This window comes from Mytilus californianus, unplaced genomic scaffold (genome assembly GCF_021869535.1).
Source record: "Mytilus californianus isolate M0D057914Y unplaced genomic scaffold, xbMytCali1.0.p SCAF_8, whole genome shotgun sequence".
Lineage (NCBI taxonomy): Eukaryota > Metazoa > Mollusca > Bivalvia > Mytilida > Mytilidae > Mytilus > Mytilus californianus.
In genome coordinates, this window is record NW_026262734.1 from 4,161,375 (window position 1) to 4,187,703 (window position 26,329).

General features: G+C 33.1%; 1 protein-coding gene across 1 annotated transcript in view; it reads left to right on the plus strand.

Annotated features, from left to right (window-relative positions):
• The first annotated feature begins 2,318 nt into the window (after positions 1 to 2,318).
• The window catches only part of LOC127711845 (uncharacterized), a 40,270-nt gene continuing 16,259 nt past the window's right edge, over positions 2,319 to 26,329 (plus strand). Inside the window, exons 1-14 of the mRNA XM_052218009.1 lie at positions 2,319 to 2,725; positions 3,160 to 3,328; positions 4,572 to 4,746; positions 5,036 to 5,174; positions 6,430 to 6,518; positions 7,961 to 8,041; positions 8,782 to 8,942; positions 9,884 to 10,028; positions 10,549 to 10,652; positions 12,504 to 12,620; positions 13,033 to 13,175; positions 14,610 to 14,727; positions 16,640 to 16,811; positions 18,887 to 19,074. Coding sequence (XP_052073969.1) covers positions 2,421 to 2,725; positions 3,160 to 3,328; positions 4,572 to 4,746; positions 5,036 to 5,174; positions 6,430 to 6,518; positions 7,961 to 8,041; positions 8,782 to 8,942; positions 9,884 to 10,028; positions 10,549 to 10,652; positions 12,504 to 12,620; positions 13,033 to 13,175; positions 14,610 to 14,727; positions 16,640 to 16,811; positions 18,887 to 19,074 — 2,106 coding nt within the window. The 5' untranslated portion in view covers positions 2,319 to 2,420. The remainder of the gene's footprint in view (positions 2,726 to 3,159; positions 3,329 to 4,571; positions 4,747 to 5,035; positions 5,175 to 6,429; positions 6,519 to 7,960; positions 8,042 to 8,781; positions 8,943 to 9,883; positions 10,029 to 10,548; positions 10,653 to 12,503; positions 12,621 to 13,032; positions 13,176 to 14,609; positions 14,728 to 16,639; positions 16,812 to 18,886; positions 19,075 to 26,329) is intronic.

Genomic DNA, 26,329 nt, shown 5'->3' on the forward strand with positions numbered 1-26,329 from the left:
AGAATATTTCTTGTTTTATAACGCGGTCCAAAGAAAGATTAAATCTGAATCATTTAACTGAGGATTTAAGAAAGGGATAAATTTAACTACAGGGTGATCAACAGAAAATAACCTAGGGTTAGATTTTAACAAAGATTTATGATATTTAACCCTGTGTTAAAATTTATTCAAGAGATGAACAACAGGGTCCAATAGTAATATTTTATCAAAAATTGGTTAAAACTTTCAACTTGTCATGCTTTGCGTGGACAGAAGCAGTCTATGATTGACAAAGTGAAGCAATTTCTGTTAAAAGTGCATAATAACCGAATCAAATTAGTACATGTAGTAATCAGCAACTATTGCCTATAGTTAAAGTTTGATCCGTTTGTTGCATTAAAAACATCATATTCCTTTCTACATGTACTATATCTTTTGTCAAAGATTGTTTATTTTTGTAATTTTACTTTGTCTGCCATGGAAAAACTTATACATGTATCCTTAGAATACAGAGCTGGACAAAATCTGACCGACCTTATATTCTTATGATTTAACTATAGACAATGCATGGCTCAGCTGAGAGGAATAATGACCCAAAGGTGAAAAATATGCATTTAACACATTGATAGATATTTGGTTAGATCCTTTGTTACAAGTATATATTTTATTGCAAATGCATTGTTTCAATTTATTTGTTTAAGTTCCTTAAATTTGTTCAATGAATATAAATAAATAAGATATATTAAGTGGCAATATATATCATAATAAAAAAACAAACACTATAACGCAGTAATTGAACGTGCATTTCTCGCATCACTTCTCCCTATGATCCTGATGTAGTGTGAGCCCTGAATTTACAACCTATAAATGATTGTGTGCCCATTGAACATGTTGAAAGAACTATTTATACATGTAACTGTTGAAAGAACTGTTTTTACATGTAAATGTTGAAAGAACTGTTTTACATGAACATGTTGAAAGAACTGTTTTACATGGACATGTTGAAAGAACTGTTATACATGGAAATGTTGAAAGAACTGTTTTACATGGACATGTTGAAAGAACTGTTATACATGAACATGTTGAAAGAACTGTTTTACATGGACATGTTGAAAGAACTGTTTTACATGGACATGTTGAAAGAACTGTTATACATGAACATGTTGAAAGAACTGTTATACATGAACATGTTGAAAGAACTGTTTTATATGAACATGTTGAAAGAACTGTTTTACATGAACATGTTGAAAGAACTGTTTTATATGAACATGTTGAAAGAAATAATTTACATGAACATGTTGAAAGAATCGTTTTACATGAACATGTTGAAAGAATTGTTTTACATGGACATGTTGAAAGAACTGTTATACATGAACATGTTGAAAGAACTGTTATACATGAACATGTTGAAAGAACTGTTTTACATGAACATGTTGATTCATGAAAGAACTGTTTTTACATGAAGATGTGGAAAGAACTGTTTTACATGAACACGTTGAAAGAACTGATTTAACATGAACATGTTGATTCATGAAAGAACTGTTATACATGAACATGTTGAAAGAACTGTTATACATGAACACATTGAAAGAACTGTTTTTACATGAACATGTTTAAAGAACTGTTTTTACATGAACACATGAAAGAACTGTTTTACAAGAACACATTGAAAGAACTGTTTTACATGAACATGTTGAAAGAACTGATTTACATGAACATGTTGAAAGAACTGTTTTACATGAACATGTTTAAAGAACTGATTTGCATTCATGAACATGTTGAAAGAATTGTTTTACATGAACATGTTGAAAGAAATTTTTTTACATAAACATGTTGAAAGAACTGTTATACATGGACAAGTTGAAAGAACTGTTTTATATGAACAAGTTGAAAGAACTGTTTTATATGAACATGTTGAAAGACCTGTTTTATATGAACATGTTGAAAGAACTGTTTTACATGAACATGTTGAAAGAACTGTTTTATATGAACATGTTGAAAGAAATAATTTACATGAACATGTTGAAAGAATCGTTTTACATGAACATGTTGAAAGAATTGTTTTACATGAACATGTTAAAAAAACTGTTATACATAAACATGTTGAAAGAACTGATTAACATGAACATGTTGAAAGAACAATTTTTCATGAACATGTTGAAAGAACTGTTTTTAATGAACATGTTTAAAGACCTGTTTTACATGAACATGTTAAAAAAAACTGTTTCACATGAACATTTTGAAAGAACTGTTTTTCATGAACATGTTAAAAGAACTGTTTTACATGGACATGTTGAAAGAATCGTTTTACATGAACATTTTGAAAGAACTGTTTTTCATGAACATGTTAAAAGAACTGTTTTACATGAACATGTTAAAAGAACTGTTTTACATGAACATAAATGACTAGTACTTCTTTTTATTATATATTGTTAATATAGATGTCAACAAAAAGAAAACATGAGGTGCCAGATCAACAGGAGACTAAGAGGAAACATACTGAGATACCAGATCAACAGGAGCCAAAGAGGAAACATGTGGAGGAACCAGATCAACAGGGGCTTACGAGAAAAAATGCAGAGGTACCAGATCTACAGGAGCTAAAAAGGAAACACACTGAGGTACCAGGTCAACAGGAACCTGTAAGGGAAAAAGTCTTAGACCATATCTACGGAAATAAATTCTGGGGACCATATTTATCAGAGAGACAGTGGTGTACTGTTAGGGAAGAAACATTAGGAAACTGGTAAATGTGTAGTACTGTAGTTAACTTTAAATGTTACAATAATGCAGATGTGAATTAAACCTGTAATAAACAATAATAAGTAGTTTTGGAAGGAAGGGAAATGATAAACTAAATTGAACTTTAAACTTATGTGTACAAACATCTGACATGGGAATTTTTTCGATAAGTTTCTTCTCAATTTGTATGCAAATTATATAATTTTAAGATACATTTCAGTTTTTCAGGTATGATAATGTAACTGTTATCATGTTTTTAATGAAAATCTTGAATATTACATGTACATGTATATTCACATACATGTACATCTGACATGAGAAAAAGTCTGTATGTTTAAATTTGTATGCAAAAAATATACAATTGCCTTCAAAACTTACCGCTGTATGTTAGAAAATGAGATTAGGCATTTCTCAGATTATAGACTTCTAATATTACAGTTGGGATAGTACATCTTATGAGAAGATAACTCATGACAGTTATAGATGGGGAGAGGACGGTATATTTGGTCTGTCTGATGAACAACAAAAGCTTTGTATGGGACTTAGTTTGTGGAATGGCAAAGATTCTGTTGTAAAAGAAAGATTTTTTGGACTTAGAGGACCACAGGTAAGATTCTGTTGTAAAAGAAAGATTTTTATGCCTCCGCCGTAGCGGTGGGGGCATTAAGTTTTACCCTTGTCCGTCTGTACGTACGTACGTCCAAAAATTGGTTTCCGTTCTCTTACTTGAGTTTGCCTCAACCAAATGTTATGAAACTTATACACAATGCTTATTACCACAAAACACAGATCAAGTTTGAATTTTGGTGGCGTCACTTTATCCGTTCTAGAGTTATGCCCCTTTATAAATGGAAAAATTGCAAAATTTTTAGTTTCCATTCTCTAACTTAAGTTTGCCTCAACCAAATGTTATGAAACTTATACACAATGCTTATTACCACAAAACACAGATCAGGTTTGAATTTTGGTGGCGTCGTTTTAACCGTTCTAGAGTTATGCCCCTTTATAAATGGAAAAATTGCAAAATTTTTATTTTCTTCTGAATATCAAGTAGTTTTTAAAATTGGAGTTATCTTCCTTTGTTCATGATTATAGTTGAATCAACTACAATCAATGTTTTATACAATGCAATGTTTAATTTTGACTTCCACTGATAAAACACAGATCAAGTTGAATTTGGGTAGTGTCACTTTAACCATTATTGAGTTATGCCCCTTTATAAATCGAAAGATTGCAAAATTTTTAATTTCCATTCTGTAACTTAAGTTTGCCCCAACAAAACATTATGAAACCTATACACAATATTCATTACCACAAAACTCAGATCAAGTTCAAATTTGGGTAGCTTCACTTTTACCGTTCTTCAGTTATGTTCCTTTATAACTATATGATATGCAAGCAGGGGCATTATCTGTGTCCACATGTGGACACTATCCACGTTTATTTGGACTTACAGGACCACAGGTAAAATACTGTTGCCTAACAATATACAGCAAGGCTGGCGAACAAATATGCAGCTTTCAGATGTGAAATATAAATAAACCGTAGAAGATACAACTCACCAACCATTTTTGTGTATTAGAATTCTTCCTAAGCTCAGTTTAGATTTGTCCACCAGATATTAAATTTCTTACATTTCTTAATTTTGTAGAATTTTATCTTTGTTATTAAAGGAGAGTTGTTTCAGTTTCAGAAATTCTATTTAAAGGATTGATTGCTAAAAAGAATATTCCCTACAAGAAAATCTGTGATTGTTATCAAGTTTTATCCATATATGTAATGTGACAGCAAACCATAAATACAGGAAATCAAAAAACACTGACAGGTGAATCTCTAGGTCAATATTTCAGGGTAACCATGGAGAGGATGTTAAAGAGCTATATTTCTACTTGGACAATGATCCTGACCACAGATACATGAAGGCCTTATATTTGTATCCTCAGACAGAATTTCCATACACAGAACTTATTGAGCAGAACAAGGGGAGGTCACCAGGACAACTAGAATATGAGATACTGGACACTGGTATTTATATTGGATACTTTAGATTCATTATAATTAACAGACTTTTCTTATTTTTTTAGCATTCTGTGGAGAAAGGTGAATGAGATAATTGATCATTGTTAGCATTTCATAATTGAACTCCACAGTCCACTATTATTAGTATTATTGATATTTTATGACTACTCAATAACTGTAGTTTAGAATACATTCTGGTTTTTAAAAAGGTCTCTTTTTACATTTAATTTTTATGTTGATTTTTTTTCTTTCTTGGGATTATGGGTTTCTCATTTACCTGTATTGTACTATTCAGGTGTGTTTGATGATGGCCATTGGCAGATTATGGTTGAGTATACTAAACCTGAAAATGACACCATTCTGTGTAGATATACAGTAACAAATATAAGTACTGAAGTCCAAACGCTGAACTTGTCTCCAAAGTTTTGGTTCAGGTAGAGTAATCAATAAAAATACAAGAAACAGATCACTGAACCTGCCTCATATATATTGTATAAGATACAGTTACCAATCAGAATATAGTAAAAGAGAGATGAAAGATACCAAAGGGACATTCAAACTCACAAGTCAAAAATAAATTGACCAACTCAATGGCTAAAAAAGAAAAAGAACAACAGACAAGCATACAAACAATAGAGTACACAAAATACAACATAAAAAACTAAAGACTGAGCAACACGCCAAAATCTGGGGGTGATCTTAGGTGCTTCAGAAAGGTAAGTAGATCCTGCTCCATGTGTGGCACCTGTTATGTTGCTCATTTTAGTACAAAACCGGTAATAAGTCTTGTATTAGATATACAGCATCCAATCACAAAATAGAAAGAATAACTCCAAGCTCTTAGTAAATTGTTGATAAGATATAGGGGCCAATTTAATACAAAACAGAAAGCAAAACACAAAACCTGCAGTAAATTGCTGTTTAAGATAAAGCAACAAATCAAATGGCAGGAAACCGAATACAGATCTTATCACAATACAGGAAGCATAATACCAAACTTGTCAGTAAATTGTTGATTAGATACAGCAACCAATCACATTACAGGAAACTAAATACAGATCCAATCACCGTACAGGAAGTATAACACCAAACCTGTCAGTAAATTGTTGTTCAAGATACAGCAATCAATAACAATTCTTGAATCAAATTAGAATAGACTGACTTGATGATGAACCAAAGAGAGCAATTTTCACTTCTTGGTTCAGATTTGTGGTTCTATCATTTGAGTTACAAAAGAAACATTTAAGGATTTTTGACAAAAAAATCAACATAATACGTTGTGTGTTTTTATTTTCAAAGTACATGTAGATCCAATTATCCTGAATAGAAACCTCATAATCAATCCAAGAAAAGCAATTGTTTTCAATTAAAAAAAAAATGTCTTATTTGTACTTAAAAGATTCCTTTATAATTTTAAGAAATATATTTGCTGAAAACATTCTTTTAAAGGCTTATAAAACTTAGAGGCTTTGTGCATATCAAGTTTTCTTGACATGTTAGCACTATTTAAATGGCTTTATGGAACAATTGAAAATAACTTCATTCATTAGTCTAAAAAGTTTTCAGTTCTGTTTTCACCTAAAACACAAAAGAGTGATAATTTTTATTTTTATATGATGAAATTGTGCATCTATGTTTAATCTGATAATACTAGTCTATTTCTTCGCATAACTGTATTATTTTTTCCAGACATGATTATGATGCCAAACAAATGAGTGATGTCCCCTGTTTTCAGGTCAAAGGTGATGAATCAGTTGTTTCTGTCAGTTATCAGTTGGGTAAGTTTATTATATCTATTCAAGTTTTTGTCTGACCTGTGACAGAGTCATGGTCAATTGGCTTTGATAAAAATTGCATTGTTAAGGTGCCACTTTAATTTTAACTAGTTATAATATCAAAAATACATACAGGTCAGACAAATTTCTGTGTCAACAGTTTATTTTTGCTAATTCTGAATTGAAACTTTATAATTTTTAAATAAAAGTTACATATATTTATAGAAGTCATTTGAACTTTACTGATTCAGATATATATATATATATACTGTGGATTCATTTATTTTCGTGGGTATCAATTTTCGTGGATAGAGAAAAAAAGACGTTTCGTGGTATACGTAAATTCGTGGATCGCTGATTACAAAAAAATAAATAAATTCAGATACGTAATTCGTGGATTTCTTTTTGATTTAGGAGATCATATAACCTCCTTGGTTTGATCAATAATAAAACAAACAAAAACGAAGGAATTCATTGAAAAAGTTTTGATTTGTCAAAATCCTCGCTTAGTCATTCTAGGTTAAAGTGTTCATTGAAAACTTCTATTACAATAATGGACAGAGACAACTAATTATTTGTTTGTCAAGTTTAACAATTTATAAATTCTTGTCAGAATTTTATAAGGCATTCAAATCTCTATGATTGAAAGCTCATTTGCCTAATAATGATATAATATATAAGTATAAGTAAAAGGTGTGAAAATAAATGTTCCTGTCATAAACAATATTACCTACGGGCAATATCCCCGTACTTAATCCTATTGATTTTTAATCACCAGTAAACCAAACTATGACACGGTAATTAACAACTTGCAGTTATTTTCCATGAACAGTTTAAATCAATTTTAAAAAGTAATTTATGACTGATATTCGATATATTTATTATTGATTTAAGCAAAATACTTGTATCTTCTTTCAATAAAAACACGTGTTATGTTACAATGTTTACCGCTAGTCAACACTATACAAGAACTGCATAACAGGAAATAAACATCCGACTCCATACACATTTCTCGGGATTATTTTTCGTTGAATTCTTAAATTCGTGGTTCGCTGTGACCCACGAAACCCACGAAAATTGGTATACCACGAATAAAAATGAATCCACAGTATGTATTAAACTTGCAGCTAATGAATTCCTGTTTGACTTTAAGAGTAGGAGGTGTTGTGGGTTACAAATCAAGAGATATCAACCCAACAGTATAGCATTAATACGTCCGCAAGATTAAATATTCAACAGAGTAAAATGCATCAGTATTGAACAGAATTTCTCATACAAAAAATACAACAAAAATTGTTTGGACAAAATAAAATATCTGACTGTAGTAAGTTTATGGTAAATTGTTTAAGAGGGAAAAAAGGAACACCACTGAGACAAATACCAATAATACACAATCATTTCATTGACATTTTATAATAATTAAATTCATGTGTTCCGTGTTTTAGGTGAATTTTGTGTAAACTTTTCAAAATCAAGTTCAGGTCAATCTCCAGAAATAAAATTGAAGAGGAACCATTCAAATACAAGTAAGATATTGAAATAAGGAAATATGGTATGATTGCTAATGTGGCAAATAGCCACTAGAGAACAAAAGACAACTATAAGTCATCTTAGGGCCTTGGTCAATAGGCCGTCTCTCATTACTTAAATGGCATGTCTTTTGACTGTGCTGGAATATATAAATACACAACATTGTCCAGTAAAAATTGGGATGTTAAATCTGATGCCTTATGTAAAAATGTCCACACATTATACTTGTGAAAGAACCATTGCAAAGGATGTATAAAATATTTGTCTCTGGACATCAAGTAAACATCCATCAATCAATCAAACATAATGTTTTCGTCAATATTATAAATTTAATCAAAAGGCACACATAGTTTTATAGTCCTCCATGTGTTTATCTTCCAAGGCAAACATGAATTCATAGTCTGTAATCACAACATTTTCCAACTTAAAACATGATTTTGTATCTGCATCTATCCGTAGCTTAAAAACAAACACCCACTATTTCATTTGAAAATTTTCTTTAGAATTATCACAGAAAACAAGGTTCTATTAAAGGTATGACAGCAATTTCCCCTCAATGAGATCTCCTACTTTGAAGGTATAAAAGTTGACTCTATGCTGTTACTGGATATGACTTGTACTTTATTTTCCTATGAATGTGATTTATCTGTGACCCTTAAGAGTCAAAATAAAAATAAATGATTATTTGCTATAACTGTGTTATATATTGTTCAGTCTCTCAGTTTTTTTCTTTTAGAGCCAGACTGTTGCTATGCAGCATACAACCTTGAAGTAAAACCTGGTGGACATGATCTTATAGAATGGGAGTTATTACCTGTAGGAAAACCTTCTTACATTGACAATAGTTCAAATGTTATACAAGAATGGAAGATTAAAGCTGAAACATTTTATAATTCAGTAGGTACATTTGGTTTATTTTAGATATTGTGTCACATGACATTAAAATTGAGAATGGAAATGGGAAATGTGTCAAAGAGACAACAACCCCACCATAGAGCAGACAAGTTGGGGCATCTGTTCTGTTATATGATTTGTGGGGGTCCATATCTTCTGTGTCACATGACAATGTCTGGCTGGGGCATCTGTTCTGTTGTGATTTGTTGTGGTCCATATCTTCTGTGTTACATGACATTGTCTAGCTGGGACATCTGTTCTGATGTGATTTGTTGTGGTCTATATCTTCTGTGTCACATGACAATGTCTAGCTGGGACATCTGTTCTATTGTGATTTGTTGTGGTCCATATCTTCTGTGTCACATGACATTGTCTAGCTGGGACATCTGTTCTGATGTGATTTGTTGTGGTCCATATCTTCTGTGTCACATGACAATGTCTGGCTGGGACATCTGTTCTGATGTGATTTGTTGTGGTCCATATCTTCTGTGTCACATGACAATGTCTAGCTGGGGCATCTGTTCTGCTGTGGAATAAACAGTTTTATTATTATTTGTAGCTGTATGATTGTCAATTGTCTGACCAAGAAAAGGCTGTTGCTAAGGGAACATGGGCAGGACTTCTGTGGAACAAACAGTTTTATTATTATTTGTAGCTGTATGATTGTCAATGGTCAGACCAACAAAAAGACTGTTGCTAAGGGAGCTTGGGCAGGACTTCTGTGGAACAAACAGTTTTATTTTTATTTGTAGCTGTATGATTGTCAATGGTCAGACCAACAAAAGACTGTTGCTAAGGGAGCTTGGGCAGGACTTCTGTGGAATAAACAGTTTTATTATTATTTGTAGCTGCATAATTGTCAATGGTCAGACCAAGATAAGGCTGTTGCTAAGGGAGCATGGGCAGGACTTCTGTGGAATAAACAGTTTTATTATTATTTGTAGCTGTATGATTGTCAATGGTCAGACCAAGAAAAGGCTGTTGCTAAGGGAGCTTGGGCAGGACTTCTGTGGAATAAACAGTTTTATTATTATGATATTGATGAGTGGTATCACAGAGGACAAGCTATGGAAAAGAAAGTTAAATCAGGTATTTATATTATACCTAAAACAAGTGAATGACAGAATGGTAATTTGAAAAAATTGAAAGTACAGAATAGTAATTATATCTGCTTCAAATTAATCAATCAGATCTGGAATTTTAACATGAAGTTTCACAAAAAACAAATAGTAAAGAACAAAAATAGGGGAGATCATACAAAACAATCATATATTATTATACAAAAAACATTTTGTAAAAACAAACATAAACAACTGGCCACAAAATTCTACACAAAAAATAAAGACAAATCCCACCAAAGTTAACCTCAGTTGCTCCAGTAGGGTAAGCAGGAATTACCATAAATATTAGACAACATATCAAACATAACTTGTCAAAAGCATAACAAAGATCAAAACATACATCTACTATTAGGAATTTTACCATTTTCAATATGTCATAGAAGTAAGAATATAGAAGGTATTTCTTAACTCTGTGTAGCATAAGCCTAGATCATTTGTATTTCACCAAGAAAGTTGTTTTATTTATATAGACATATAATTTATTGTAGTTAAACCTGGAAACTGGGATGTAATGGAAAGAAATATAAAATGGAGAAAACATTTCAAAGCTAAAGATATCTTATCTGTTCCAGATAAATGGGAGTTCCCATGGGTATGTCTTTTTCACAATAAGTTTTAGAAATTTATAGTATTAATCTATAAAATAGAATTACTTAATATATTCTGCAGTTGACATTTATGAGTTGTACAGAATTTACTTAATACTTTTGTCATACAATACTCCAATACTACTTAACAATGAGACAGCAACCCAAAAACACAAACAATCAAAATACATCTGAAGGTCAATATTATACAATTACTGTCTTTTGATGAGGTAAATATGTAGTTTTATTGACTTGACAAACTGATATTCACTGAGGCCAACGGCCGAAGTGAATATCAGTTTTTCAAAAGTCAATTAAACCATATATATTTATCAAAACAAAAGACAGTAAATGTTTTATTCCATATTCCGGGAGAAATGTACGTAATGGCAATTATTTACCAAAACCAATTGTACATCAAACGTTTTTTACCAAAATTATTCACGTAAAAGCATGCAACGTTTTGCGCGGTGAATATACCTTTTCCGTAGGTGAATATGCTTATTTATTCAAAATCCCATTCATATAGAAAAACTTAGTGCCTATATAAAATCTAACTTGCCCTTAGTATAATAAGGTCATTAATATATTCAACAGAGAATATTACAGATCTTTAATCAACTTTAAACTCCAAATATAAGTGATAAAACATCTATATTTAAATCAATTTAATCTAAGAAATATAATTCATTTTGCTATAACATGATTGCATATTTATTTTTCTATTCCAGTTTGCTACATGGGACACATGTCTCCAAGTTATTAATCTGATTCAGTTTGTTATTCAGTGATTACTTTTCTGTTCCAGTTTTCTACATGGAACGCATGTCTCCAGATAACTAATCTGATCCAGTTTGTTATTCAGTGATTACTTTTCTGTTCCAGCTTTCTACATGGAACACATCTTACCAGATAGATAATCTGATTCAGTGATTACTTTTCTTTTCAAGTTTTCTACATGTGACACATGTTCCGTATGACTTACCTAATTCAGTGATAACTTTTCTGTTCCAGTTTGCTACGTGGGACACATGTTTGCAGATGAATAATCTTATTCATTTTTTTAGTGATTACTTTTCTATACCAGTTTGCTACATGGGACACATGTTTCCAGATAATTAATCTGATTCAGTTTGTTATTTAGTGATTACTTTTCTATTCCAGTTTTCTACATGGAACACATGTTTCCAGATAAATAATCTGATTCAGTTTGTTATTCAGTGATTACTTTTCTATTCCAGTTTGCTATGTGGAATACATGTTTCCAGATAAATAATCTGATTCAGTTTGTTATTCAGTGATTACTTTTCTATTCCAATTTCTACATGGAACACATGTTTCCAGATAATTAATCTGATTCAGTTTGTTATTCAGTGATTACTTTTCTATTCCAGTTTGCTATGTGGGATACATGTTTCCAGATAAATAATCTGATTCAGTTTGTTATTCAGTTATTACTTTTCTATTCCAGTTTGCTATGTGGGATACTTGTTTCCAGATAATTAATCTGATTCAGTTTGTTATTCAGTGATTACTTTTCTATTCCAGTTTGCTACATGGAACACATGTTTCCAGATAAATAATCTGATTCAGTTTGTTATTCAGTGATTACTTTTCTATTCCAGTTTGCTATATGGGATACATGTTTCCAGATAGTTAATCTGATTCAGTTTGTTATTCAGTGATTACGTTTCTATTCCAGTTTGCTGTGTGGGATACATGTTTCCAGATAAATAATCTGATTCAGTTTGTTATTCAGTGATTATTTTTCTATTCCAGTTTGCTACATGGAACACATGTTTCCAGATAAATAATCTGATTCAGTTTGTTATTCAGTTATTACTTTTCTATTACAGTTTGCTACATGGGACACATGTTTCCAGATGATATCATTTTGTCGTCTTGATCCTGAATTTGCCAAGCATCAGTTACTATTTCTGTTATCAGAAAGATACATGTCTCCAGAAGGACAGGTCTGTTTTTATAATTCTTTATCTAATAAACAATTATTTGTTCCATTTGTTAAAAGTTCAGTTAATAGACCCTTTATCATTTGTACTGTTATAGCAGAAAGATTGAATTTATCATTCGTGACTGCAATATTTCTATGTAGTCTCACAATTAGAAATGATTTTTGTTTGATTTAACAATTTACAGTAACACATGACAATTATAATTTCTGTGCCATACAATGCATATATGTTTAAACTTCTAGATTCATTTAAAGGCACACATGGTTATCTTACAGATATCATGTGACCTTGATATGAATATAGGGGTCTACTTTAATGTGACAGCAACCCAACAATAGACTTAGACTTTACACATTCCTTCTTTCTTGTGGATAATTTTCTTCCATACAAAATGTTATTAATTTATTTTCAGTTACCAGGATGTGAGTTTAATTTTGATGACAACAATCCACCTATTCATGCATGGACTAGTCTAAAGGTGTTCCAAATGACTGGAGGGACTGATCTACACTTCTTATTCAACTGTTTCTGTAAACTTCAGAAAAACTATAACTGGTTAGTATGTCTTAACTTTAAATGTATCATAATTGTATTTATGTGGCTACTTGATTTTGATAAATCCTGCATGTAAATAGGAAATTTGTATTTCCTTGAACACATTGAAATGGTTTTTCATATTTTGCCTCAAAATCAAGTTACAATAATGAATCCAAAGTATTTATAATTTTATGATGTACTGGGCCAACTAAATATAATGAACTGATTTTTACTTGTTTGGATTATACTACACCATGTGTGCAATTAGGTAATTTAATTGTATGTTTCCAAAACAAATAATCAAAAAATTATTTAAATAATTTTCTATGAAATCCATCATTTTTAGCTCACCTGACAAGTGAGCTTTTCTCATCACTTGGCGTCCGTCGTCTGTCGTCCGTCGTCGTCGTCGTCCGTTAACTTTTACAAAAATCTTCTTCTCTGAAACTACTTAGATAAATTCAACCAAACTTGGCCACAATCATCATTAGGGTATGTGTCTGATGACCCTGCCTCCCAACCAACATGGCCGACATGGCTAAAAATAGAACATAGGGGTAAACTACAGTTTTTGGCTTATAACTCTGAAACTAAAGCAAAAGTATGATGGTTGTATTATTTTATGCCTCAATTGTAAACAAAAATATCAGGTGAGCGACACAGGCTCCTTGGAGCCTCTAGTTTTTAAACGCCCATCAAAATTTTTACAAATGATCGGCGTCTGTCCGGCGTAAAAATGTTGCACCGAAACTTGAGAACAAATTATCCAAATTTCATGAAACTCAACATAGTTGTTTCTTATGACGGTCAAACGATCTGTATACTTTTTGGTGGAAATAAGATTAAAATATTTTGAGTTAAAGGATTTTGTAACTAAAACAGGGGTATGTTTTTTTCACATGTATCTCAAAAACAATTTATGATTATTGCTTAAAACTTTACACACTTCTTAGTTATATTAAACTAAAGATCTGTATACTTTTTGGTCATGATTCAAAATTTATTTTATAGTTATTGAGTTTTTTGTAAAAAAAAAGGGTGGGGTTTCACATGTCGCCCTGTATCTCAAATATGATTTATGATTATTTCTTAAAACTTTACACACTTCTTAGTTATATTAATTTAAAGATCTGTATACTTTTTGGTGATGATTCAAAATTTTATTTTCGAGTTATTGAGTTTTTGGTAAGAAAAAGGGGGTTATTCACATGTAGTGCCGTATCTCAGAAAGTATTTATGATTATTGCATAAAACTTCACACACAAGACGACAGGCTTATCATGCGCTCTTGGTGCAGCTGTTTATTAACTTTTATCATATTTGAGTGCAACTGGTCAAAACAGGAAAACTAAAGGTCTAATTTATTGCAATATCTTTCATAGCTGCTTCTGTAATTATGAGTCTTCTCTGGAAGAGTAAAGTTTTAATAACTTATTTCCTATATCTTGACAGGTGGATGACAAACCTTCAGTGCAGTGATAGGTACATATTCCATGGTGGCTTTCTGGGTTTAGACAATATAAGTGTTGTAGACAGAGGGTGTCCACCAGAGGGATATACAATTAAACAGGTATGGACAATATCACTGACAATATTAGTGTTGTAGACAGAGGGTGTCCACCAGAGGGATATACAATTAAACAGGTATGGACAATATCACTGACAATATAAGTGTTGTAGACAGAGGGTGTCCACGTTGTCACAGAATAGAAGTTCCTTCATAATATAAGTTCCAAAAGGAAACAGTATTCTGGAATATTATTTCCAATGGAAAAAATATTACAGTAAATGTTCCTAACGGAATAAATGGTATAGAATATTTGTTCCAACAGGAACAGATATTATGACATTGTTTATAACAAAGTTTCCAGTGGAACTTCTGTTAGGCGGAACAAATATACGTTGACACACCAGAGGGATATACAGTTAAACAGGTATGGACAATATCACTGACAATATTAGTGTTGTAGACAGAGGGTGTCCACCAGAGGGATATACAGTTAAACAGGTATGGACAATATCACTGACAATATTAGTGTTGTAGACAGAGGGTGTCCACCAGAGGGATATACAATTAAACAGGTATGGACAATATCACTGACAATATAAGTGTTGTAGACAGAGGGTGTCCACCAGAGGGATATACAATTAAACAGGTATGGACAATATCACTGACAATATAAGTGTTGTAGACAGAGGGTGTCCACCAGAGGGATATACAATTAAACAGGTATGGACAATATAAGTGTTGTAGACAATATAAGTGTTGTAGACAGAGGGTGTCCACCAGAGGGATATACAGTTAAACAGGTATGGACAATATCACTGACAATATTAGTGTTGTAGACAGAGGGTGTCCACCAGAGGGATATACAATTAAACAGGTATGGACAATATCACTGACAATATTAGTGTTGTAGACAGAGGGTGTCCACCAGAGGGATATACAATTAAACAGGTATGGACAATATCACTGACAATATAAGTGTTGTAGACAGAGTGTGTCCACCAGAGGGATATACAATTAAACAGGTATGGACAATATAAGTGTTGTAGACAATATAAGTGTTGTAGACAGAGGGTGTCCACCAGAGGGATATACAATTAAACAGGTATGGACAATATCACTGACAATATAAGTGTTGTAGACAGAGGGTGTCCACCAGAGGGATATACAGTTAAACAGGTATGGACAATATCACTGACAATATTAGTGTTGTAGACAGAGGGTGTCCACCAGAAGGATATACAATTAAACAGGTATGGACAATATCACTGACAATATAAGTGTTGTAGACAGAGGGTGTCCACCAGAGGGATATACAATAAACAAGTATGGACAATATCACTGACAATATAAGTGTTGAAGACAGAGGGTGTCCACCAGAGGGATATACAATTAAACAGGTATGGACAATATCACTGACAATATTAGTGTTGTAGACAGAGGGTGTCCACCAGAGGGATATACAATTAAACAGGTATGGACAATATCACTGACAATATTAGTGTTGTAGACAGAGGGTGTCCACCAGAGGGATATACAATTAAACAGGTATGGACAATATCACTGACAATATAAGTGTTGTAGACAGAGGGTGTCCACCAGAGGGATATACAATTAAACAGGCAAGAAATATAAATAACTTTTTTATTGACCTGTCATGGTTTATTAAACAGCAGGTATTTCATAAATATCAATTAAATCAAAGTAAATGATTTCATCTGCAGCTTGAGGCCACTATATTATGACATCACCAAAGTACAAATCTGCCACCCATCAAAAGGGAAATGAGACTGAATAATTTGGGTAAACAGACATGTGACTTTTCTAAAAAAAATAACTGGAATATCACTTTTCTTAAAATAACCATGTAATATTACTCTTCTATCAGCTGTTTTCAGTGTGCCTTTGAAAATATAGTTGAACATACTCTTTCTAAACAAATCAAATTAGTTCGAATATATATGATTATCTTTAGGCTGACGCTACAGCATGGATGGCTTTGTTTGCTTTAAGTATGATACAGATTGGAATTGAGTTAACCAGACATAACTTTCCTAGCCCAGGAGACATACACAAGGATCTGATTAAATACCTCAAAGATTTTCTTCATATTTCCCACCAGTTAAATAAAGATATAGATAATGGAGGTTTGTAGTATTGGCATCACATCCTATCCCTTGTTGTTTCATCATTTCAATATCTGAGGTATTATGGGTAAGATTTTAAAAGCCTACAGTTCATCTGATTGTTGTGACATTATTGACAATGGAGATTTAAAAAAAATGAACTCATGTTTATTTTTTGGATTTATGCCTGATTACTTTATCAAAAGTTATAAAGTATGCCTAATGACTTTATATAAGGTTATCATAAGGTGTTCCTGTCTGATTACTCAATCTAAGGTAACCATAAGCTGTGCATTATTTTATACCTGATTACCTATACTTTATCCAAGATAATCATAAGATATAAAATTGAAAATGGAAATGGGGAATATGTCAAAGAGACAACAACCCGACCAAAGAGCAGATAACAGCTGAAGGCCTCCAATGGGTCTTCAACACAGCGAGAAAATCCTGCACCCTGAGGTGGGCCTCAGCTGGCCCCTAAATAAAAATGTGTACTAGTTCAGTGAAAATGGAAGTCATACTAAACTCCAAAACATATAAATGAACTAAAATAAAAAAAACTTACAAGACTAGCAAAGGCCAGAGGCTCCTGACTTAGGACAGGTTCAAAAATGCGGCGGGGTTAAACATGTTTTGTAAGATCTCAACCCTCATATAGGTAAATTTCTGAAAATTGGATATAATTCAAGATTAGGTTTCTAATTATGTTATTTGATGTATTTCATAACAATTACAAGAATATTAATATAGAATTGTGTTAGTAATTGTGCAACTAACTATTTCGGCCTTTCTTCCAAATCAAAATGTGTAAAACAAATTTCGAGACAATCTTCAAATCAAAGGTATATAGTTACTACTTAATGCCCTGTTTATTTAATAACATTTTAAGAATGTGGAATCCTGGGAGATATTCTCTTCATATCAAAAGTGACAAAGTCTATATATAGTAAAATTGAGAATGGAAATGGGGAATGTGTCAAAGAGACAACAACCCGACCATAGAACAGACAACAGCAGAAGGTCACCAACAGGTCTTCAATGCAGCGAGAAATTCCCGCACCCGGAGGCGTCCTTCAGCTGGCCCCTAAACAAATATATATACTAGTTCAGTGATAATGAACGCCATACTAAACTCCAAATTGTACACAAGAAACTAAAATTAAAAATAATACAAGACTAACAAAGGCTAGAGGCTCCTGACTTGGGACAGGCGCAAAAATGCGGCGGGGTTAAACATGTTTATGAGATCTCAACCCTCCCCCTATACCTCTAGCCAATGTAGAAAAGTAAACGCATAACAATACGCACATTAAAATTCAGTTCAAGAGAAGTCCGAGTCCGATGTCAGAAGATGTAACCAAAGAAAATAAACAAAATGACAATAATACATAAATAACAACAGACTACTAGCAGTTAACTGACATGCCAGCTCCAGACTTCAATTAAACTGATTGAAAGATTATGTCTTCATCATATGAATATCAGGCACAATCCTTCCCGTTAGGGGTTTAGTATCATACCATCATAACATATATGAGAAGAACATAACCCGTGTCATGCCAACAACTTGTTTTTAAATAATTGTGTTTAGTGCCGATGCAAAGACCCTATAAGTGAATCAATATTAACGCCAAAATATGCAATCTTTAATGACCTGACAACAGTATCGTAACTATATCCCTTCTTAATAAGTCTATTTAAAGGTTTTGTTAGCTTCAGAGGTGAATACTGACATTTTTGTGCTTTATAAAGAATATTTCCATAAAAAATTGGATGTGAAATACCTGAACGTATAAGAAGTCTGCATGTTGAGCTATATTTACGAATGATGTCCTTATACCGATGATAAAATTTAGTAAATGTTTTGACTAGTTTGTGATATCGAAAACCCTGGTGTAATAATTTTTCAGTAATACAAATTTTAGCTTGTAGCTTGTGGTACTGTTAACTTTAGTAGTATTAGATGTACAGAGGAATTAAAACAGACGTTACAAACAGACTCTATACATGTATGTGGAGTAATTAAAGTTAGATCACTTGTTGGGTTACTTCCCCTTGTAGCTTAATGCCCTGTGTATTTATTCAAATTTCAGGAATGTGGAATCCAGAGATGACATTTTATAATGATGTTTTGGTAGATCAACTTACAGAGCAGTACATACCAATACAAGTTAGATCACTTGTTGGGTTACTTCCCCTTGTAGCTTGTGGTACTGTTAACTTTAGTGGTATTAGATGTACAGAGGAATTAAAACAGGTGTTACAAACAGACTCTATACATGTATGTGGAGTAATTATAGTTAGATCACTTGTTGGGTTACTTCCCCTTGTAGCTTGTGGTACTGTTAACTTTAGTGGTATTAGATGTACAGAGGAATTAAAACAGGTGTTACAAACAGACTCTATACATGTATGTGGAGTAATTAAAGTTTGATCACTTGTTGGGTTACTTCCCCTTGAAGCTTGTGGTACAGTTAACTTTAGTGGTATTAGATGTACAGAGGAATTAAAACAGGTGTTACAAACAGACTCTATACATGTATGTGGAGTAATTAAAGTTAGATCACTTGTTGGGTTACTTCCCCTTGTAGCTTGTGGTACTGTTAACTTTAGTAGTATTAGATGTACAGAGGAATTAAAACAGACGTTACAAACAGACTCTATACATGTATGTGGAGTAATTAAAGTTAGATCACTTGTTGGGTTACTTCCCCTTGTAGCTTGTGGTACTGTTAACTTTAGTGGTATTAGATGTACAGAGGAATTAAAACAGGTGTTTCAAACAGACTCTATACATGTATGTGGAGTAATTAAAGTTTGATTACTTGTTGGGTTACTTCCCCTTGTAGCTTGTGGTACTGTTAACTTTAGTGGTATTAGATGTACAGAGGAATTAAAACAGGTGTTTCAAACAGACTCTATACATGTATGTGGAGTAATTAAAGTTTGATCACTTGTTGGGTTACTTCCCCTTGAAGCTTGTGGTACAGTTAACTTTAGTGGTATTAGATGTACAGAGGAATTAAAACAGGTGTTACAAACAGACTCTATACATGTATGTGGAGTAATTAAAGTTAGATCACTTGTTGGGTTACTTCCCCTTGTAGCTTGTGGTTACTGTTAACGTAAGTGGTATTAGATGTACAGAGGAATTAAAACAGGTGTTACAAACAGACTCTATACATGTATGTGGAGTAATTAAAGTTAGATCACTTGTTGGGTTACTTCCCCTTGTAGCTTGTGGTTACTGTTAACGTTAGTGGTATTAGATGTACAGAGGAATTAAAACAGTTGTTACAAACAGACTCTATACATGTATGTGGAGTAATTAAAGTTAGATCACTTGTTGGTTTACTTCCCCTTGTAGCTTGTGGTTACTGTTAACGTTAGTGGTATTAGATGTACAGAGGAATTAAAACAGTTGTTACAAACAGACTCTATACATGTATGTGGAGTAATTAAAGTTAGATCACTTGTTGGGTTACTTCCCCTTGTAGCTTGTGGTTACTGTTAACTTTAGAGGTATTAGATATACAGAGGAATTAAAACAGGTGTTACAAACAGACTCTATACATATATGTGGAGTAATTAAAATTGGATCACTTGTTGGGTTACTTCCCCTTGTAGCTTGTGGTTACTGTTAACTTTAGTGGTATTAGATGTACAGAGGAATTAAAACAGTTGTTACAAACAGACTCTATACATGTATGTGGAGTAATTAAAGTTAGATCACTTGTTGGGTTACTTCCCCTTGTAGCTTGTGGTTACTGTTAACTTAAGAGGTATTAGATATACAGAGGAATTAGAACAGGTGTTACAAACAGACTCTATACATGTATGTGGAGTAATTAAAGTTAGATCACTTGTTGGGTTACTTCCCCTTGTAGCTTGTGGTACTGTTAACTTTAGTGGTATAAGATGTACAGAGGAATTAAAACAGGTGTTGCAAACAGACTGTATACATGTATGTAGAGTAATTAAAATTAGATCACTTGTTGGGTTACTTCCCCTTGTAGCTTGTGGTACTGTTAACTGTAATGGTATTAGATGTACAGAGGAATTAAAACAGGTGTTACAAACAGACTCTATACATGTATGTGGAGTAATTAAAGTTAGATCACTTGTTGGGTTACTTCCCCTTGTAGCTTGTGGTACTGTTAACTTTAGTGGTATTAGATGTACAGAGGAATTAAAACAGGTGTTACAAACAGACTCTATACATGTATGTGGAGTAATCAAAGTTAGATCACTTGTTGGGTTACTTCCCCTTGTAGCTTGTGGTATTAGAGGTACAGAGGAATTAAAACAGGCATTACAAACAGACTTTATACATGTATGTGGAGTAATTAAAGTTAGATCACTTGTTGGGTTACTTCCTCTTGTAGCTTGTGGTACTGTTAACTTTAGTGGTATTAGATGTACAGAGGAATTAAAACAGGTGTTACAAACAGACTCTATACATGTATGTGGAGTAATTAAAGTTAGATCACTTGTTGGGTTACTTCCCCTTGTAGCTTGTAGTACTGTTAACTTTATTGGTATTAGATGTACAGAGGAATTAAAACAGGTGTTACAAACAGACTCTATACATGTATGTGGAGTAATTAAAGTTAGATCACTTGTTGGGTTACTTCCCCTTGTAGCTTGTGGTACTGTTAACTTTAGTGGTATTAGATGTACAGAGGAATTAAAACAGTTGTTACAAACAGACTCTATACATGTATGTGTCATAATTTATTAAAGTTAGATCACTTATAGGGTTACTTCCCCTTGTAACTTGTGGTACTGTTAACTTTATTGGTATTAGATGTACAGAGGAATTAAAACAGTTGTTACAAACAGACTCTATAAATGTATGTGGAGTAATTAAAGTTAGATCAGTTGTTGGGTTACTTCCCCTTGTAGCTTGTGGTAAAGTTAACTTTAGTGGTATTAGATGTACAGAGGAATTAAAACCGTTGTTACAAACAGACTCTATACATGTATGTGGAGTAATTAAAGTTAGATCACTTGTTGGGTTACTTCCCCTTGTAGCGTGTGTTACTGTTAACCTCAGTGGTATTAGATGTACAGAGGAATTAAAACAGGTGTTACAAACAGACTATACACATGTATGTGGAGTAATTAAAGTTAGATCACTTGTTGGGTTACTTCCCCTTGTAGCTTGTGGTACTGTTAACTTTAGTGGTATAAGATGTACAGAGGAATTAAAACAGGTGTTACAAACAGACTCTATACATGTATGTGGAGTAATTAAAGTTAGATCACTTGTTGGGTTACTTCCCCTTGTAGCTTGTGGTTACTGTTAACTTTAGAGGTATTAGATGTACAGAGGAATTAAAACAGTTGTTACAAACAGACTCTATACATGTATGTGGAGTAATTAAAGTTAGATCACTTGTTGGGTTACTTCCCCTTGTAGCTTGTGGTTACTGTTAACGTTAGTGGTATTAGATGTACAGAGGAATTAAAACAGGTGTTACAAACAGACTCTATACATGTATGTGGAGTAATTAAAGTTAGATCACTTGTTGGGTTAATTCCCCTTGTAGCTTGTGGTTACTGTTAACGTTAGTGGTATTAGATGTACAGAGGAATTAAAACAGTTGTTACAAACAGACTCTATACATGTATGTGGAGTAATTAAAGTTAGATCACTTGTTGGGTTACTTCCCCTTGTAGCTTGTGGTTACTGTTAACTTTAGAGGTATTAGATATACAGAGGAATTAAAACAGGTGTTACAAACAGACTCTATACATATATGTGGAGTAATTAAAGTTGGATCTTTTGTTGGGTTACTTCCCCTTGTAGCTTGTGGTTACTGTTAACTTTAGTGGTATTAGATGTACAGAGGAATTAAAACAGTTGTTACAAACAGACTCTATACATGTATGTGGAGTAATTAAAGTTAGATCACTTGTTGGGTTACTTCCCCTTGTAGCTTGTGGTTACTGTTAACTTAAGAGGTATTAGATATACAGAGGAATTCGAACAGGTGTTACAAACAGACTCTATACATGTATGTGGAGTAATTAAAGTTAGATCACTTGTTGGGTTACTTCCCCTTGTAGCTTGTGGTACAGTTAACTTTAGTGGTATTAGATGTACAGAGGAATTAAAACAGGTGTTACAAACAGACTCTATACATGTATGTGGAGTAATTAAAGTTAGATCACTTGTTGGGTTACTTCCCCTTGTAGCTTGTGGTACTGTTAACTTTAGTGGTATTAGATGTACAGAGGAATTAAAACAGGTGTTACAAACAGACTCTATACACGTATGTGGAGTAATTAAAGTTAGATCACTTGTTGGGTTACTTCCCCTTGTAGCTTGTGGTACAGTTAACTTTAGTGGTATTGGATGTACAGAGGAATTAAAACAGTTACAAACAGACTCTATACATGTATGTGGAGTAATTAAAGTTAGATCACTTGTTGGGTTACTTCCCCTTGTAGCTTGTGGTACTGTTAACTTTAGTGGTATTAGATGTACAGAGGAATTAAAACAGTTGTTACAAACAGACTCTATACATGTATGTGTCATAATTTATTAAAGTTAGATCACTTATAGGGTTACTTCCCCTTGTAACTTGTGGTACTGTTAACTTTATTGGTATTAGATGTACAGAGGAATTAAAACAGTTGTTACAAACAGACTCTATAAATGTGTGTGGAGTAATTAAAGTTAGATCAGTTGTTGGGTTACTTCCCCTTGTAGCTTGTGGTAAAGTTAACTTTAGTGGTATTAGATGTACAGAGGAATTAAAACCGTTGTTACAAACAGACTCTATACATGTATGTGGAGTAATTAAAGTTAGATCACTTGTTGGGTTACTTCCCCTTGTAGCGTGTGTTACTGTTAACCTCAGTGGTATTAGATGTACAGAGGAATTAAAACAGGTGTTACAAACAGACTATACACATGTATGTGGAGTAATTAAAGTTAGATCAGTTGTTGGGTTACTTCCCCTTGTAGCTTGTGGTTACTGTTAACTTTAGAGGTATTAGATGTACAGAGGAATTAAAACAGTTGTTACAAACAGACTCTATACATGTATGTGGAGTAATTAAAGTTAGATCACTTGTTGGGTTACTTCCCCTTGTAGCTTGTGGTTACTGTTAACGTAAGTGGTATTAGATGTACAGAGGAATTAAAACAGGTGTTACAAACAGACTCTATACATGTATGTGGAGTAATTAAAGTTAGATCACTTGTTGGGTTACTTCCCCTTGTAGCTTGTGGTTACTGTTAACGTTAGTGGTATTAGATGTACAGAGGAATTAAAACAGTTGTTACAAACAGACTCTATACATGTATGTGGAGTAATTAAAGTTAGATCACTTGTTGGTTTACTTCCCCTTGTAGCTTGTGGTTACTGTTAACGTTAGTGGTATTAGATGTACAGAGGAATTAAAACAGTTGTTACAAACAGACTCTATACATGTATGTGGAGTAATTAAAGTTAGATCACTTGTTGGGTTACTTCCCCTTGTAGCTTGTGGTTACTGTTAACTTTAGAGGTATTAGATATACAGAGGAATTAAAACAGGTGTTACAAACAGACTCTATACATATATGTGGAGTAATTAAAATTGGATCACTTGTTGGGTTACTTCCCCTTGTAGCTTGTGGTTACTGTTAACTTTAGTGGTATTAGATGTACAGAGGAATTAAAACAGTTGTTACAAACAGACTCTATACATGTATGTGGAGTAATTAAAGTTAGATCACTTGTTGGGTTACTTCCCCTTGTAGCTTGTGGTTACTGTTAACTTAAGAGGTATTAGATATACAGAGGAATTAGAACAGGTGTTACAAACAGACTCTATACATGTATGTGGAGTAATTAAAGTTAGATCACTTGTTGGGTTACTTCCCCTTGTAGCTTGTGGTACTGTTAACTTTAGTGGTATAAGATGTACAGAGGAATTAAAACAGGTGTTGCAAACAGACTGTATACATGTATGTAGAGTAATTAAAATTAGATCACTTGTTGGGTTACTTCCCCTTGTAGCTTGTGGTACTGTTAACTGTAATGGTATTAGATGTACAGAGGAATTAAAACAGGTGTTACAAACAGACTCTATACATGTATGTGGAGTAATTAAAGTTAGATCACTTGTTGGGTTACTTCCCCTTGTAGCTTGTGGTACTGTTAACTTTAGTGGTATTAGATGTACAGAGGAATTAAAACAGGTGTTACAAACAGACTCTATACATGTATGTGGAGTAATCAAAGTTAGATCACTTGTTGGGTTACTTCCCCTTGTAGCTTGTGGTATTAGAGGTACAGAGGAATTAAAACAGGCATTACAAACAGACTTTATACATGTATGTGGAGTAATTAAAGTTAGATCACTTGTTGGGTTACTTCCTCTTGTAGCTTGTGGTACTGTTAACTTTAGTGGTATTAGATGTACAGAGGAATTAAAACAGGTGTTACAAACAGACTCTATACATGTATGTGGAGTAATTAAAGTTAGATCACTTGTTGGGTTACTTCCCCTTGTAGCTTGTAGTACTGTTAACTTTATTGGTATTAGATGTACAGAGGAATTAAAACAGGTGTTACAAACAGACTCTATACATGTATGTGGAGTAATTAAAGTTAGATCACTTGTTGGGTTACTTCCCCTTGTAGCTTGTGGTACTGTTAACTTTAGTGGTATTAGATGTACAGAGGAATTAAAACAGTTGTTACAAACAGACTCTATACATGTATGTGTCATAATTTATTAAAGTTAGATCACTTATAGGGTTACTTCCCCTTGTAACTTGTGGTACTGTTAACTTTATTGGTATTAGATGTACAGAGGAATTAAAACAGTTGTTACAAACAGACTCTATAAATGTATGTGGAGTAATTAAAGTTAGATCAGTTGTTGGGTTACTTCCCCTTGTAGCTTGTGGTAAAGTTAACTTTAGTGGTATTAGATGTACAGAGGAATTAAAACCGTTGTTACAAACAGACTCTATACATGTATGTGGAGTAATTAAAGTTAGATCACTTGTTGGGTTACTTCCCCTTGTAGCGTGTGTTACTGTTAACCTCAGTGGTATTAGATGTACAGAGGAATTAAAACAGGTGTTACAAACAGACTATACACATGTATGTGGAGTAATTAAAGTTAGATCAGTTGTTGGGTTACTTCCCCTTGTAGCTTGTGGTTACTGTTAACGTTAGAGGTATTAGATGTACAGAGGAATTAAAACAGTTGTTACAAACAGACTCTATACATGTATGTGGAGTAATTAAAGTTAGATCACTTGTTGGGTTACTTCCCCTTGTAGCTTGTGGTTACTGTTAACGTAAGTGGTATTAGATGTACAGAGGAATTAAAACAGGTGTTACAAACAGACTCTATACATGTATGTGGAGTAATTAAAGTTAGATCACTTGTTGGGTTACTTCCCCTTGTAGCTTGTGGTTACTGTTAACGTTAGTGGTATTAGATGTACAGAGGAATTAAAACAGTTGTTACAAACAGACTCTATACATGTATGTGGAGTAATTAAAGTTAGATCACTTGTTGGT